Source organism: Myodes glareolus, chromosome 16 (assembly GCF_982192425.1).
Source record: "Myodes glareolus chromosome 16, mMyoGla1.1, whole genome shotgun sequence".
Lineage (NCBI taxonomy): Eukaryota > Metazoa > Chordata > Mammalia > Rodentia > Cricetidae > Myodes > Myodes glareolus.
The window spans coordinates 6,672,919-6,690,139 of record NC_142041.1 but is presented as its reverse complement, the minus strand read 5'-3'; the positions used below and the strand labels follow the sequence as shown (position 1 = coordinate 6,690,139).

General features: G+C 41.3%; 1 protein-coding gene across 1 annotated transcript in view; it reads left to right on the top strand.

The window, feature by feature from the left end:
* Positions 1 to 17,221, top strand: part of Virma (vir like m6A methyltransferase associated) — a 62,350-nt gene that overhangs the window by 713 nt on the left and 44,416 nt on the right. Inside the window, exons 2-4 of the mRNA XM_048419976.3 lie at positions 8,441 to 8,556; positions 13,555 to 13,641; positions 15,373 to 15,421. Coding sequence (XP_048275933.3) covers positions 8,441 to 8,556; positions 13,555 to 13,641; positions 15,373 to 15,421 — 252 coding nt within the window. The remainder of the gene's footprint in view (positions 1 to 8,440; positions 8,557 to 13,554; positions 13,642 to 15,372; positions 15,422 to 17,221) is intronic.

The window sequence follows — 17,221 nt, the reverse complement described above, 5'->3', positions numbered from 1 at the left end:
AGGATTGTAATAAAGGCTGTCATCAGAAAGCAAGTCTGCTGTTTTCAGGGGGCGCAGGGGGGTGTTGAGTAGTCTTGTGTGCAGAATTTCTTGAGCGTCTCCGAATGGCCATCAGATACTGAAAGTGAAATGCTGAATGTGGCTTATTAGTGAAAGTCCCCAAAAGGCAACATAAATAAACTTTAACGAAGTCCACAGAGAATGTCGGGTGGGAGGAAGAGCGGATGAGCAAGCTTTGTATCTCTTTGTCTCCCTCGTTTAGAGAAGCATTCTTTGGGGATTGTTTTGTTTTTATGAAGAGTGCGCTGTTGTGTGACGGACGTACCATGAAACTAGGGTAGAGTGTCTCATGTTCTTCCTCAGTTGTATGTCCAGTGTTTAGGACAGTGTCTAGGGAAATACAGATTCGATAAATATCTGAATGAAAATGTTTAAAACATTCTCCTATGGAATAATGAACTGGGTTTGAGGTCAGTTTTCTTTAATGAATGGTTTATAGACCTGTGAAAGTCAAGACTTGGTGCTTTGGGTTATTGTATTTTACTGACAGCGAATTTATTTGTATCTCCACATTTCAAGCGGGTCACACAGCGCTTGTAGTGACTGTTGGGCTATAGTTCAGCTAGACGAAAGCTCTAAATGGCAAGCCATGGTTACCAGAACAGACCTCTATATAGAAGAGGAGAGGCATAGAATTTGAAGGAAGAGTCAGGCATGGTGTTCATTTTTTTTTTTTCTTTTCTTTTCTTCGCTATGTGGCCCTGGCTGTCCTGGAACTCACTCTGTAGATCAGACTGGTCTTGAACTCCCAGATTCACTTGCCTCTGTGTCCCGAGTGCTGAGGCTAAAAGTGTGCACCACCATGCCCGGCTCCGCTGTGAATGTTTTTAACCCCAGTACTTAGGAAGCAGAAGCAAGCAGATGAAAATCTGTAAGTTCAAGACCACCGTGGTCTCGTAGCCAGTTCCAGGACAGCCAGGGCTGCGCAGAGAAACCTGTCCTTAGAAAGAATGTTGTTTTTTTTTTAATATTTTTTATTTATTATGTACACAATATTCTGTTTTCATGTATGGCTGCAGGCTAGAAGAGGGCACCAGACCTCATTATAGATGGTTGTGAGCCTCCATGTGGTTGCTGGGAATTGAACTCAGGACCTTTGGAAGAGCAGGCAATGCTCTTAACCACTGAGCCATCTCTCCAGCCCAGAAAGAATGTTTTTTGAAGAAAGAATCGTACGTGTGGAGTACGCATCTAGTTTAGGAGGATTGCCATTCCTTCATCACTGACTTCTCTCCTCAGTCTTAGACAGACATTAAGGATCCTAGGAGACTTTCTGGGAGGGATTGAAGGAGGTTTAGAAGAAATCACAGTTGAACTTCTCTTGAAGGAGTAAGGGTGTGTGGGAGATAAGTACCGATGTGTTTGGATTAGAGCTTGCATTTGGTGTGTAAAGAGGCATCGGAATTCTTTAAGTTTACCGTCGTATCTCCAAAATGCCTGATCATTGGAGTGTAGTCCTTAAGAGTGAGAATTCAAATTACAATTCAAAAAAGTCTACAAAACCAAAGGCCTTGAAACCAAGCAATTTTTTTTCTTTTTTTTTTTGAGACAGAGTTCCTTTGTGTTACTCTGGCTGTTCTAGAACTCACTTTGTAGACCAGGCTGGCCTTGAACTCACAGAGATCTGCCTGCCTCTGCCTCCCAAGGAATTAAAGATATGTGCCACCACCGAAAACCACCAAGCATAAACACAGTTCTTAATCAGTATCTGATGTAGAATGCTCCAGCTGATATTTATTTAGCTCTCTGTGAACATAAAGGGTACAAGATTTTAGAGAGAGGTTACTTTTTTTTTTGACTATCAAGGAAGACTTCGTCAAGGCATTTGGCACATTAAGTTGGTCTTGGTAAAATGGGAACTGTTCCTTAGTTGTGGGACAAGGGGTCTATTGCAGTCAGTCTTCTGTTAGGTTATGCACAGAGTAGCTGTGTGGACGGCTACCATATCACGGAGCTCCTTAAATATTCAAGAGTAGTATAGACTCTTCGTTGGAAGCCTATAGTTTTTGAGCAGGGAAATTATATGATTAGTAAACCCCAGTGGGTAGATGAGTTGGTCAGTTGTATTCAGAACAGTTCAGAGAGAACAGGTAGCAAACTCAGGAAGTGTAAGTGAGATGTGGTGGGAGATAGTCAGTACGTGTAATTGACATGTGGGGTGTTTATTGATGGCTTTGTGCCAGGAACAGTGCTTTGATTATTTAATTTTTTTTCTGATCTTCTATTAGTTTTGAAAGATGTTTTCATATTATAGTTGCGAAAACTATAGTAGAAGGTTAGGTGGTTTTCTTAAACTGACAAGGCTGTGTTAAGGTGAAATGACATTCTGCGTGCTGGCTGTGCGTGTCTGCTTTCCTAATATCCAGTAAACAACAGGCTCAAGGCCACCTGAACCACACGGGACACAAACAAAACCAAGGTGTTAGAGGGTTCCCCGAGCACAGATGCGACTTAGCTCTGTTCTGGGACCCACTTTCTCAACGGAGAGAAGTGACTCCAGACAGTTGTCCTCTGACTCCACACAAGCACCTCCGGAATAAGTCAATAAAATCAAACCAAACAGAAACCATTTAGAGCTTTCCCACTAATATCTATTAAGAATAAGAAATACACAAGCATACATTTCTCCTGACTCTAAAGCGGTGCTGTCCCGTTTTGCAGTGGGACTGAGTAGAAAGAAATACATGTAGGCCACATTATGCAGGAGGGGCAGTACAAGTAAAAATGAAAGAAGAGTCGTTGCTTTGCTTTTAAAGAAATTCATAATCTGGTAGGGGAGTTAACCTCTGATTAAACTTCCACAGAAGAACCCTTCAAGGGTGCAAAGAGTTCTAGATGAGTTACAAATGGCTGTTTGACCAGGCTGGAGGGATGACTCAGCAGTTAAGAGCATTTGCTGCTCTTGCAAGAGGGTCCAGGTTCACCCAGCTGTATAAACTGTAGTGTCCCCATTTGACTCTTTGGGCACCAGCACATGTGTGATGCTCCAGATGTGGTGCACATACATATATGCAGGCAAAACACTCATATACATAAAATAAATATTTAAAGAAAAAAATTGTGGTTTGTATTGCTCCTCTATGAATGGGGTTGAGCTGGGCGGTGGTGGCACATGCCTTTAATCCCAGCATTAGGTGGCAGAGGCAGGTGGATCTCTGTGGATTTGAGGCCAGCCTGGTCTACAGAGAAAGTTCCAGGGTAGGCTCCAAAGCTACACAAAGAAACGCTGTCTCGAAAAACCAAATAAATAAATGAACAAATAAATAAAAACAAAAATGGGGCTGGAGAGATGGCTCAGTGGTTAAGCACACATATTGTTTATGTAGAAGAGCTGAATTTGGTTCCTAGTTTCCACATCAGGAGGTACAGAACTGTATGACTCCAACTCCATGGGATACAACATATTCTTGTGTGTACAAATACACATGGTTAAAACTAAAATAAACCTTAAAAAAGTATATACTGTTCTTTCACAAGATCCAGGTTCAGTTCTGGATGCCCATAGTCACCTGCCCGTAACTCCCCTCAGCACACACCAGTGCATGTAATTTTAAATCATAAAAGTGAGCCCGGTGGTGGTGGTGCATACCTTTAATCCCAGCATTCAGGAGGAGGAGGAGGCAGGTGGATCGCTGTGAGTTCAAGGCCAGCCTGGCCTACATATAAGTTTTAGGACAGCTAGGGCTACCCAGAGAAACCCTGTCTTGAGAAAAAAAAAATCCTTTGGGCGTGCATATGGCTGTGATTAAGAATACTTGTTTGCTGAGGGACCTAAGAAGTGTGGTTCTCACCCACATCAGCCTATGACTCTAGCTCCGAGGAGTCCGGAGTCTTCCTCTGGCCTCCATTCTAGAATAATCAGAATAGCATAGGCAAATGACTCAGTGGATAAAAGCGCTCACTTGGCAGGTAAGCGGTGCAACCTGAGTTCCATCCTGGGAGCCACGTGAGGGTGGAAGAGAGAACTCACTACAGAGTTGTTCTTCACTTCCATATGCTTGGCCTTCGTGTGCACACATTACACACAGACTAAACTTTTAACAAGAAAAAAGTACAGGAAAGCATAAACTTTCATGGACCCAGCTTCCATTAACATTCTTTTCTCTATCCCTTTGATCTCGCCAACAGTCGCTTCCTCGCTTAGGTATTTATAAGTCCGATTTGCTGTTTTTAGACTAACTGGATATTTCAATAAAAGAACAAAACAATATTGCAAATCAAACTACAAAGTCACCTGGGCATGGTGGCCTGTGCCTGTGAGCCTGGCACTCAGGAGGTGGAGGCATTAGGATCAGGAAATTATATTTGGCTACATAGAAAGGTTGAGACCAGCCTAGACTACATGACACACAAATGCAGACGGACAAGCAAATATAAACAAAAGCAAGATAAAACTCTAGTATGCATGTATGCATTTCAGAAAAATTATTTTAAGTAAGATTCACATAGATATTTGATAAATTAGCTAATATATTTTGATGTATTAATTTCTTTCATCTGTGCCCCCAAACTTATAATTAGAATGTACTTTATAGTTTGTAGCTGAATAGCAGATTTCTTTATATTAATATTTTCCAAATCTCCCAGTACTAAGGCCTGAATGTATATACCCTTCTATATTAGCGTCCTAGTACTGGTTTGTGGTTTCTTTTTCCACTTAACAACATGTTACAGTAGACAGGCATGAAGGTAAGCGTCATGTAAAGAAAACTTTCTTTTGTGTTTTGACTAGTAACACTTGTGTACACATTTAAAAGGTACAAAGGGTGTCCAGTAAAAAGTGTCTCATCGCTGTCAGCTGGACATCCTGTGGCTTTAAGTGGTGATAGTATTTATTATCTGTGTACTAAACACGTGTGATTTATGCTTCTGACTTTTTATAGAAACCCCATAGGGGTTAGATATTGCATTTTTTATTCTTTTAATATTGTCTGAGTGGATTTGCTGGATTCAAATACACTGTGAAGGGAGTGGGTGATCTAGAAGGGTTTTCACTTTAGAGCAGTGGTCCTCAGCCTCCCTAACACTGAGACCTTTACCACAGTGGTCCTCAGCCTCCCTAACACTGAGACCTTTACCACAGTGGTCCTCAGCCTCCCTAACACTGAGACCCTTTACCACAGTGGTCCTCAGCCTCCCTAATGCTGAGATCCTTTAATGCAGTCCCTCATGTTGTGGTGACCCCAACCATAAAATTATTTATGTATTTACTTTATAACTGTAGTTTTGCTGCTGTTATGGATCATCATGTAAATAACCGTGTTTTCTTATGGTCTTAGGCGACCTCTGTGAAGGGGGTTGAGAACCACTGCTTTAGAATTTAGTTGTGAAACAACATACATCATTTATGCACAAGGGACAGCTTAAGTGATAGCAGATGAACAAGGTCAGGGAGAGGTAGAGAGAAGGCAGTTAGAGAGAGACTGAGTAAGACAGGCAGGCAGGTAGATAGCGCAGTGTATTCTGAGTGACTCCTACGGATGAATGTGGAAAAATATGGTCTTGAAATTTGACCAGTATATTCATAGTCACACTACTTTATGATCGTAACCCTTCCCAAAGTTCTCAGTCTCAGCCTGTCGTAGGTTTTATTTTAGTTCTTGAGACAGAGTCTTATGTAGCTAGCAGGCTAGCAGATGAGTTTTAAACTCTTGATCCTTCTTGCCAGTTTACGTGGTCCTGGGGATCAGACTTAGGACTTCCATGCATGTTAGACAAGCATTCGAATATGGTGTCTTCCCAGCTCAAGGTTTTCTCTTTCACTCTTTAAAACATGCTACTTTAGACACCTATTAACAGGTCTTTTGTTAAATGAATATGCCAGATACTGAATTTACAGTAAATCTCGAAACATATGCTCTAATGGGCTAGATAAAAAGAATGATAAATGAATTCAAGAAGGAACATTGGGCACACCACGGAGAGGACCTAACCTGCCCTGTTTTAGGTTTGAGAGAGAGCTGACATCTGCAGAGAGTTGGGGTAGGAGTCTGACCAGAGAGCAACAGAACTGAGGTCGTGCAGGTGAAAAGAGCATGGTATGTCAGGGAAATTCACACACACAGTATTTTGGTTTGGAGTATAAAGAGGGCAGATTTCTAAGACCTGGGAATTTGGCTTTGCTGAAGGAAGATAGCAGGGCTTCCTAGATGTTTATATTCTAAAAAGACCACATTACTTTTTCAATTGGAAAGTGGGGTGAAGCCGAGTAAGAATCACAAAGCCAGTGTGGCTCCTACTCATGAGATTAGAGTGATCCAGCATGCAGAACTGGGGAGCAGCTGGAATGATGGGGCTGCCGAGACTTTACTGTTCAGACTGAAGTCCAACGATTTGGAAATGAAGAGGTGGAAGGTTGGGTGAGAGGATGGGGAGCTAAATATGACAATGTAGTAGGCATTTTGTGGCCAGTGATTAGCATACCAGGGTGAAGGACAGAGTTCAGTTTTGAACTGACCAGGTTTGGAGTATCTGAAGACATTCAAAAGGAGACATCCCTGGGCCTTAGTAGAAGGATCCTAGGTAAAGATTAGGAGTTGTCCTCTGGCTGTGGGTGGAGATCTGTTTCTACCACCTGTTGGTTGTGCTCTGCTCAGCCCCGGCCCTGCTTCTTCCCTCATCTGCCCTCTAGGCCTAGTGAACTGTACTCCTAGTTTTTTGAAACTTGAAGTTGTTTGCTTTCCTCTGATGCAGTCCCTTCCCCTTTGACCAGAAAGCTCTTCTCCCTCATTCACTGGTCTTCCCAAACCCCTTCTTCCCAGACGGATCTCAAAATGTAGCCCTGGTTGACCTTGAGCCCATTAGGCCGACTAAGATAGCCTTGAGTTTACAGAAATATGTAATATATATTTAATAGAATTGATAACAATAAGCCAGGTGGTGGTTGTTCAGAGGAAGGTGGATCTCTGAGTTGGAGGCCAGCCACAGTGCAGACTGAGTTCCAGGCCAGCCAGGATACAGAGAAACCCTGTCTGGGGGTAGACTTTGTAAAGCTAATCAAGAAGATTTCCAGGGTTTTGGATTTTTTTGTTTGTTTGTTTTTTGTTTTGTTTTGTTTTGGTTTTGGTTTTTTTGAGACAAGGTTTCTCTGTAGCTTTGGAGTCTGTCCTGGTCCTTTTGTAGACCAGGTTGGCCTCGAACTCACAAAGATCCGCCTGCCTCTGCCTCCCGAGTGCTGTGCGCCACCAGTGCCTGGCTATAGAAGATTTCCTGTTTATAAGTAGTACATTTTAGGGCTGGAGGTGTGGGTTTTTGATACAGTGCTTGCCTAGCGTGCATGAAGCCCGCATAAAACTAGACCTGGTGTCTCATGCCCGTAATTACAACACTTAGGAAGCAGAGGCAGGAAGGTCAAAAGTTCAAGGTTATCCTGATTTACAGTTGTTCTTTGAGGGCTCTGCTGTAGCTCAAGTGTGCTAAAATAACTATAAAAAAGTGTTTGTTTTGTTTTGTTTGGCCTTACATGGGATAGGATTTTCTTCTTAAATAATCTTGGAAAGAATTGAAAATCCTAGGAATAACATAGCAGTTTTATAGTGTTGGGGTTCAGGTTATGTCAGTATTATTCCTCTACCATCCTTGGAGTGTTGCTTATTCTGTCCATGGTAGCTCGTCATAACACTTATGCTCTAGAAGAACAGAGATATTGAAAGACTATCAAGCAACAGAATATTGGAAGAAAGGGTGGAAAGAATGTCAGTCTGAACCTTCCTTTAAGAGCATGACCCTGCTCCATTTCCATTTCTGTCATCAGTGGATGTCTGTTTTGTATGTCCATAGATCCTTAAAAGTTTCTTGAGTATCTGGAGTCGTGAATATACATCGTTTGAGAACCTTGATCTAAGCCAAACGTCAGTGGGGAAGTAAATGTACTGCAGGAAATTGTATGTAATACTAACTGAAAGACTTAATTAGGAACATTATCATCACAATAAGTCATCAACTACTTAGTGTAGCATGTGGGTGCTCTTGGAGGTCAGAAGAGGACATGGGAATTGTGAATTGTTGGAGGTAGATGCTGGGAACTGAACTCTGGTCCTTTTGGAGAAGCAGCAACCCTTCTCAGCTGCTGAGTTTTCTCTATGGTCCCATCATCAGCTATTTTTAGAAAGTGATTCATACAGCATTGTAATTAGTATAAATGATAGATTTACCGATATGTTAATTTCGGTTAATTTAATTAATTTTTAGTTAATTTTTAGTAATGGGGATTCAACCCAGGGTCTTGAACATGTGAGGCATGTGGTTTAACTGAGTCACATACTCATGCCTGAATTTTAAGATTGTTGGTGTTATTTTAAGCTGAAAGAAAATAAAAGTGTATTTTGAACTAAAAAAGAATTGTTTTGCTTACAGAATGTTTCATCCTCTTTTTTTATAGCAAAGTTCCCATATAGATGTGGTTCGTTTTCCTTGTGTGGTTTATATTAATGAAGTCCGAGTTATACCTCCAGGAGTACGAGCCCATAGTGGCTTGCCTGACAACAGAGCGTATGGGTAAGTCAACTCTCTGTGGATTTTTTTTTTAAACTTAAATATGGAATGTGTGTGTGTGTGTGTGTTGAGTTAGTGTCTGAGAAGAGTTACTGACTTGAACATACTGTGTAGACAAGGCTGGTCTGTCTGTCTGTCTCTCCTGAGTGCTGTTATTAAATGCGTGTACCTCCATATCTTGCTATATGTGTTTTTCTTTTAATATTTTTGGTGCTAATGTTTAGACCCAGGGTGTATACTAGACAAGCGTTTTATCATCAGCCTCCCTTCCCAGCCTTAGTCAACTGATTTGGTGTGACTTTTTCTTTTATGATAAAAGAGAATTTGTTTTATCTCTATTATGTATATGTATGTATATACATATGAGTATTTTGTCTGCATGTATGTATATATATTACATGCATGCCTGGTGCCCGCAGAAGTCAAAAGTTGTTGGATCCCCTGGAATTGGACTTATGGATGAGCTACTGTGTGGGCGCTGGGAGTCAAACCTGGGTCCTCTTCAAAAATAACAAGTGCTCTTAATTGCTGAACCATCTCTCCAGCCCCTAGTTTGACTATTTTAAAGTATGTATTTTTGTTTGTTTTGGGGTAGTGGGGGCTGAATCAGGACCGCTGACCTCCTCTCCAGTGTTGTTTCCTCACTTTCTGTTTCCTAATTTATTTTGAGACAGTCTCACTAAGTTGTCCGGGCCAACCTTTTATGTAGGCTTCTGCTTCAGTCTCCTGAGCAGCTGAGACTGTCGGCATATGCTACTGTGCCTAGCTTACACTGTACATGCGATTTTGTGTATTTGTGTGTGTGCACACAGGTGCATTTGTGTGCTGAAGCCAGAGGTCAGTGTCAGGTGTCTCCCTCCCCTTAGTTTTTAAGATAGTTCCTCTCACTGAACTGCTTGGCTAGAGTGGATGACGAGCAAGCTCCTGGGATTCTCCCATCTCTGACCTGCACCCAGCGTGGTTATAGACATGTCTGGCTTTTATGAGGGCGCTGGCAGTGTGAACACAGGTCCCCATGTTTCTGTAGCAGGTATTTTATCTATTGACCCACTCTCCAGACCTTATACATACAGCTTTTTATACATTTGTAGCTTCAAATGAGCCCTTGGTTGAATTAGCAAGTGATTATGTGTTAACTTTTTCTTTCTTGATTTAGGTAGGAAATAAAATATAAGACCTTTAATCCTGACTTTAATAATTGACATAAAAGAGGTTTGATTTTTGTGTAATGTGAATAATCATTATTTTCCAATTTTAGTTCTATAGACTGGAGATAGAAGCCAAAGTTTGGCTATAAAACATAAATATATATGATGAATGTGTTTTTAAAAGAACTTTTAGCTCTTAGCACAGGTGCTGGGTTTATATATTGATGTATTTCGTTTTACTGATACTATTTGTAACTCCATTTCTATTATATAAAATGGCTCAGTCAGCTACTTCATGGTGAATATTATGGATTAGATTCAGGGTCAAAGTTTATTTCTTCCTAATTGTGAAAAATGGCTAGTTGTTTAAAGTAGATATAGTATAGTAGATATAGCCGCAGTGATGGTGCACATCTTTAATCCTGACACTCAGGAGGCAGAGGCAGGCAGATCTCTGGTTTGAGGTCAGCCTGCTCTATAGAGTGAGTTCCAGGACAGCTGGGGCTACACAGAGAAACCCTGTCTTGAAAAACCAGACAAGAAAATGAGGAGGAGTGAAGTTAGCTTAGTTGGTAGGATGCCTGCCTAGCCTGCCTGGAGCCCTGGGTTTGCTGCCTAGGCAAACTAAACTAAAAACTAAACTAACGTTTAAACTGTGTGTGGTGGACACATGTGTATTTCTAGCAACTGGGAGAATCAGCTCCATAGCAATTTGAAGGCCAAACTGGGTTACATGATACGTGAGTGTGACAACCCCTCCCCCCGCAAAAAAGAGGGGGGATAGTTTAGCTCAATTGGTAAAGTGCTCGATGCACAAGCTTGAGGACCTGAGTTCAGCTCTTAGCACCCATGTTAAAAAGAGAAGTAAGATAGCATGAACCTGTGATCCCAGCACCAGAAAGCAGAGACATTATTCCCGAGGCTTACTGGCCAGTCAGTCTAGGTGAAATGGCAAGCTCCAGGTTCATAAGAGATTGTCTTAAAAACAACAATAAGATGAAAAGCTAATTGAAAGCATCTGACATTTACCTTCTGCCTTTGTGCATGGGCGCGAGTGCAGAAACACTAAGAGAGAGGGGTGCAAGCGCACCTCACTTTTTCTTAACACTTCCTCCTCACTTTTTGAGAAAGGGAGATATATATAGAATGGGAAAGATGGGGTAATGAAGTGTATCCCGTAGTCTTCTGTAATTATATCACTCTTGGTTAAGAAGGGGTTGTTGTGGTACACTCCTTTAATCCCAGTGTTCCAGTGGCAGAGGCAGGTGGATCTCTGAATTCGAGGCCAGCCTGGTCTACAGAGCAAGTTCAGGACAGCCAGAGTTACATGAAATCCTGTCTTGAAAAACAACAACAAAAGAACAACCTATTATCTTTCTGTAACAAGTGACTGCATGTTCAGCCGTTGTAAGCAGTAACTATTGGAAAGGAATATAGCTCAATGGTAGAGCGCTTGTTTAGTATGCTTGAGCTTCAGTCCCCAGCATCACAGACAGATGAAATTGCAGCACAAAACAGTAAGTTCTTCTTCTCTTATGTTTCTCAGGGCCAGGAGTCTGCCAATGCCTAAGTTGCTTCAGTTCCTTTATTTTTGTACTCAAGATGCAGTTGGCATGGCTCTCTGGGGGTGGGGCTGGAGAGTTTGCTTGGACGCTCAGTTACATGGCTGCAGGTGAGAAGTTGTAGCTCCTTGGTAGCAGATACTCTCCTTGGAGATTCACCCTGCTCACATCGTGACAGAGCTTCCTTTGGAGTGAATGCTGTGCAAGGGAATGTCCCTAGGAAGATGCTTCAATAAGTGCGCTGTGCAATTTGTTTGACGTGACACACTGTTAATTTTCCTGGAGTCTCTTAGCTGTGTGTGTTAGTATAGGGTAGAAGGGGACTCTATAGGTTGAGAATAGCAGGAAGCATGGACCGCTGGAGACATCTTGGAGGCTGGCCACCTCAGCAGGAAAAGTAGATCTCTGGCACTGGCTACAATGTGTAGAATATAATTTTTCTCTAGTCTCCCTGTTTTCTTAGCTGGGAGTAAGTGAATGGCTCCTTATGTTGTAGTAACTCCAGATATAAAAGTACCCGAAACATTTACACATGCTTAACATGTAGAACGATAAAATTAAGGATTAATGGAATAGTGCAAATATAAGAAGTCTATAGGGAATCCTTTACAAATTTTTATTGTGCGCGCACGTGTGTGTGTGTGTGTGTGTGTGTGTGTGTGTGTGTGTGTAGTCCTTCATGTGTCATGGGTGGAGCTCAGAGAATGTCTTCTGGGAATCAGTTCTCTTCCGCTGTGTGGGTCCCAGAGTCTCAGCAGCAGTCTTACCTGCCCTGAAGCCTGGAATCTTAAGCTCAAAAGTAATGCTAGGAGTGCAACATACTTTATAATGTTTTTTTTCTCCCCGTAAAACTCAGAAATTACAGGTAAACACAAAATTCCTGTAATATCTATCCTGAGAGGAGAATCCTAAATTTTATTTTATTTATTTATTTGGTTTAGTTTGGTTTTGGCTTTTTAAAGCAGAATTTCTTTATGTAGCTTTGGGTGTCCTAGAACTAACTTTGTAGGCCAGGCTGGTCTCCAACTCAGAGATCCACCTGTCTCTGCCTCCCAACTGCTCTCATTAAAGGTATGCACTACCACCACCTAGCTTGATGTATTTTTGAAAAGATTTATTTTTAGTTTTAATTGTTTCTGTATGTATCTCTCTCTTTCCCTGTGTCCGTGTGTGTGTGAGCACGAGTTTATGTGTGTGTAGGTGCCCATGGAGGCCAGAAGGGGAAGTTGGCACCCCTGGAACTAGAGTTACCTGAATCTGTGAGCTGCCCAGGGTGGTGGTTACTAGGAACCAAATTTGGGTCCTCTGCAGAAGCAGTACTGAACTGTCTCTCCAGCCCATTTTGTTCTTTACTTACTGGCCTGTTTTTTGTTGTATAGCCCAGGCTGGCCTTGAATTTGCAGCTCACCTTTCTACAGGCACACACTCAAAATCTGGCTTTGGATAACAGCGTCTGTCTGCCTGCCTGCCTGCCTGCCTGCCTGCCTGCCTGCCTACCTACCTATCTACCTATCTGTATGGAGAGGGTGTGTGGATGCCACAGTGTGTGTGTGAAATTGGAGAGAAAACAGGAGACAGTTTTCTCTTTCCACTGTATGTATGGGTCCTGGGGATTGAATTGTGGTTATTGGACTTGGTGGCAGGGCCCTTTGTCTATGTGAACCATTTTGCTGGTGCTGTTACTTTTATAAATGTGCCATCCTACATAAAGTTAGGTTTTTAAGTCATTACATTGTGAAAGTCTAATACAGTCAGATTACCTTTTGAATGTTTTGTTGTGTTGGAGATTAGACTCAGAGCCTTCTGCATCCTAGGCAGGAGCTCAGCTGTATCTCTGACTCAAATGCTTAAGGTAGATACCGAGTAGCAGGCAGAAGGACTAAGTTTATCTTCCTATCTTTCTAACTTTCTAATTTTCATGATTAAAGTCCTTTTTTTTTAAATTTTTTTGGATGTTTTGGTTTTTTTAAACAGGGTTTCATCTGTGTAGTCTTGGCTGCCCTGAAACTAGCTCTATAGACTAGGTTGGCCTCGAACTCACAGACATCCACTTGTCTCTTCCTCCTGAGTGCTGGGATAAAAGTTAATTTTTAATAATACTTTTATGACTTACTTGAGTATTGGATAGAATTTTGTTAAAATATGTAAGTCATTTGCTTTTTTATTTAAATCTGAGGAATATTTTTTCCAGGTCTTAAAATTACTCAGGACTTTGTACTTACTGTGGGTGTGTGTTACTATAGGAACTAATTATTAAAAAGACTGATGGTTTGTCTTTGTTTGATTGACAGGGAGACATCTCCACACACATTTCAGCTAGATTTATTCTTCAATAATGTGAGCAAACCCAGTGCTCCAGTGTTCGATAGGTTGGGAAGGTATGTATGTACTGATGACTTTATTAGAAATCTCACTGAGTTGTGTTACGTAGATAGAAGGAAGTGTCTGGTGGTAGACACAGAATGCAGGGTTTAATTTTCTCTGTGGGCATTATGAAAGAAATGCTGAACTGAGAGATTTTCATGAAAGCTCAAGTGTGTGAAATAATAGCCATCTTTTGTTTTTTGTTACTTGTACGTATGTGTGTCATAAACACGTCACTGTTGTGTGATTTACTACCAGCCTGGTCTGGGAAAGGCAGCTTTTTGATTATTAAAACTTCTGTTAGCAGCAAGAACTAGTACTTGGTGGCTCTCTTTTACACCACTCTGCTGCTTAGCTTGCTTCATGGCCAGACTGCCAGATTAGACTTAGCAGTAGATACACTCTTTTTAGATTACCTAATATGTGGTAGATGTTAAAACTGCATGTTTGCTGCTAGTGTAACCATTGAATGAGTTTAGTAAGAACTCATTATAACATGAAAAAAATTAAAGGCAGTTTAAAGATGAAAAATATGTCTCTACTAGGAATTAGCAACTTTACTTATTCTTTCCTGATCCTCGTAATTACCCTGATCATTGTAATTGACAATTTAACATTTTTAAAGCCAGGACTTTAGACAACTAGGCACATGCTCTACACTGAGGTGTAACCCCAACCATAGAGTATATCCTTAAATTTTGGTCCTAGTGTACTTTTTGGGGAGCCGTGCTAGAGATTAAATTTAGGTCTTTGTGCACACCAGGCAAACACTCTTATCACAGAATGACATCCTCAGCCCATGGAGTATAATGCAGTTTTCTGTCTGTCTCATTAAATTTATGAGGAGGTACTTTTAAAATATTAGTGTGTGTGCTTAACCCAAGCCAGTTACATCACAAAGTCTTTTGTGGCTTGAAAGTATTTGATATTTGATTACATTGAAATATTTGAAAGTAGAAAAACTTTTAGAAGTATTTATTTATTTTTGTTTTAATACCACTTCATTCCAACTTGGGCACCTCAGTATAAAACTAAGTGCTGGTGAAAACTGTTTTCCTTGCTGATTTTGAGTTACTGAAAAAATGAACAAGTTCTTTCAACAGACAACACTTAAATAGGCTAAAGTGCCTGGCACGTGGTAGATTTCAGACAGTGAGAATACCCAAAATAGTCAGTTTGAGAACCAGGGCTGTAGGATTATCCCTGGTACCTTTGTAACACTCGGTGTGTAGAGTACAGGGCATGTCAGCCGTGCAGGAGCAGCAGAAGCTCCTTCTGTTCTTGGAGGAAAAGACTTTATTAGCTGTTCTGGTAACACACGGTTTGTGTGTTTTTAAGCAGTTCTTAAATATTACGGAAGATAAAAACATAGGACACTGTGCACATGTGCTGTAGGCCCAGGTCTGTGTCTTGAACCCAAGGTTCAATCCCAGGTCCAGCCCTGCAGCCGCCCTTCAGCACTCTCAATGGCCTGGCTGGTCTGGGGCTGAGACCCCAGGACTTGCCACAGCGCCATTTTTGTTAGTTCTACACGTACATGCCATGGTGAGGGTGTGTCGGTCAGAGCACAGCTTTGTGGAGGTGGCTTCCCCTTCCACCTTTGTGTAGGATGCAGGAATTGAGTGCAGGCCATCAGACTAATGTGGTAAGTGCTTTTATCCAGTGAGCCATTTTAACAGCCAAAACTTTGTAATCTGTAAAATTATTATTTGATCCTTTGTGTTTATTCTTACCCCTTCTTACAGCCTGGAATATGATGAGAATACGTCTATCATCTTTAGACCAAACTCAAAGGTAATTATAGATATTACTGTTTTGCATTGTTTCTTGAGTTCTTCTGTTCAGGTTTAAGTAAGTCAGTGAGACAGAACTGGACCGGTTGTTCGGTGTTACCTCTTGTCAGCATCTTGTAGTTAAAAGCTGGTTTAAGATGCTGTTCTCTGTCTACAGAGCTTGCACAGTCTTATGATACATTTGAAGTAAAGTATGGTTTTAAAACAATAAACTACTGGGGCTGTAGAGATGGCTCAGTGGTTAAGAACACTTGTTGGTCTCACAGAGGACCTGGTTTTGGTTCCATCCACATGATGGGTCACAGCCATCTGTAACTCCAGTTTCAAAGGATCTGATGCTCTCTTCTGAGCTCCACTGACACCAGACACACATGTGCTGCACATGCATACACACAGACAAAACACCCATGCACACAAAATAAACAAATCTAAAATAAAGAGCTCTGAGACCGCTCTTCTGTGGTTTCAGTCCTGAATCTGGAAGGAATGAGCATTTAGTCTTCTCTTCTCTTTGGGTAGACAAGTTCATAGCATTCAGGACTGTAGATTAGTATTGGATCTTGCTATGTTCTGTTAAAGTTTTTTTCTCTAAACAGATTTATTTTGGGTATGTTTTTATGGGTGTCTCTAGATCTCCTGGAGCTAAACTCACCAGCAGTTGTGAGCTGCCTGATGTGAGCTGGGAGTCGAACTCGGGTTCTCTGCAAGAATAGTACTTGTACCGGGTGGTAGTGATGCACGCCTTTAATCCAAGCACCCGGGAGGCAGAGGCAGGCGGATCTCTGTGATTTTGAGGCCACTTTATAGGAGCTAGTTCCAGGACAGGCTCCAAAACTACAGAGAAACCTGTCTAAGAAAAAAAAAGTTTTAGACCCTTTATTTTCTAGACCCTTTATTAAAGTTTTTAAAAATATACATTTTATATTATTTTACATCAATAATTTCTTTATGCATCAAATATTATTGGAGACTCATGTAATGGAAGATCTGAAATACAGAAATATTATGTAAGTGGTTATATCTGCAACCACTTACCCTGACTCTGGGGTGTATGTATTTAATCCTTTGCATTCTGTTTATACAGATTTTCTTCATCTGTTATCTTCTTTTTAATAGGATTCCTTTTTTGCTTTTTATTTATATTGGTTTTTAAGAATTTATTTTTATTTTTGGGTGTTGAAGAGATGGCTCAGTGGTTAAGGGTGTGTACTACTCTTGTAGAGGACATGAGTTTCATCCCCAGCGCCCATGTCAGGAGGCGAGCAGCTCAGACTGTTGCCTCTGACCTACAAGAGTACTGCCCTCATGCACACATACAAGCAGATTCACTAATTAAAGTAAAATAAATAGCTTTAAAATTAAAATGTATTAGTTTGTGTGTGTTTGTGTTGGGTGTGTGTATCTGTGTGCATGTATATTGCCCATGAATGTGCTGGTAACCATAAAGGTCCAAGGAGGGTACTGGGTCCCCTGGAGCTAAAGTTATAGGTGTTTGTGCGTCACTCTGGGAGGACTTGGGTCTTGTGGAAGAACAGTAAATGTTAAACACTGAGCCATTTCTCCAGCCCAATTTTTATTTTTTTAAAACTGGGTCATGTGTAGCCCAGGAAACCTCAGAATTACTAAATAGCCAATGTTGGCATTTCAGTTCTGATCCTCCTGCCTAGTCTTCCAAGTGCTGGTATTACGGGTGTGTACCACACCAGGCTTTGCAGTGGCATATCTGCTTAGAGTTGGTGATTGGTGTCTGGGGATAGACAGCCTTTGAGCTGAGAGTCTGTCCAGGTGGTTGATGACTGCT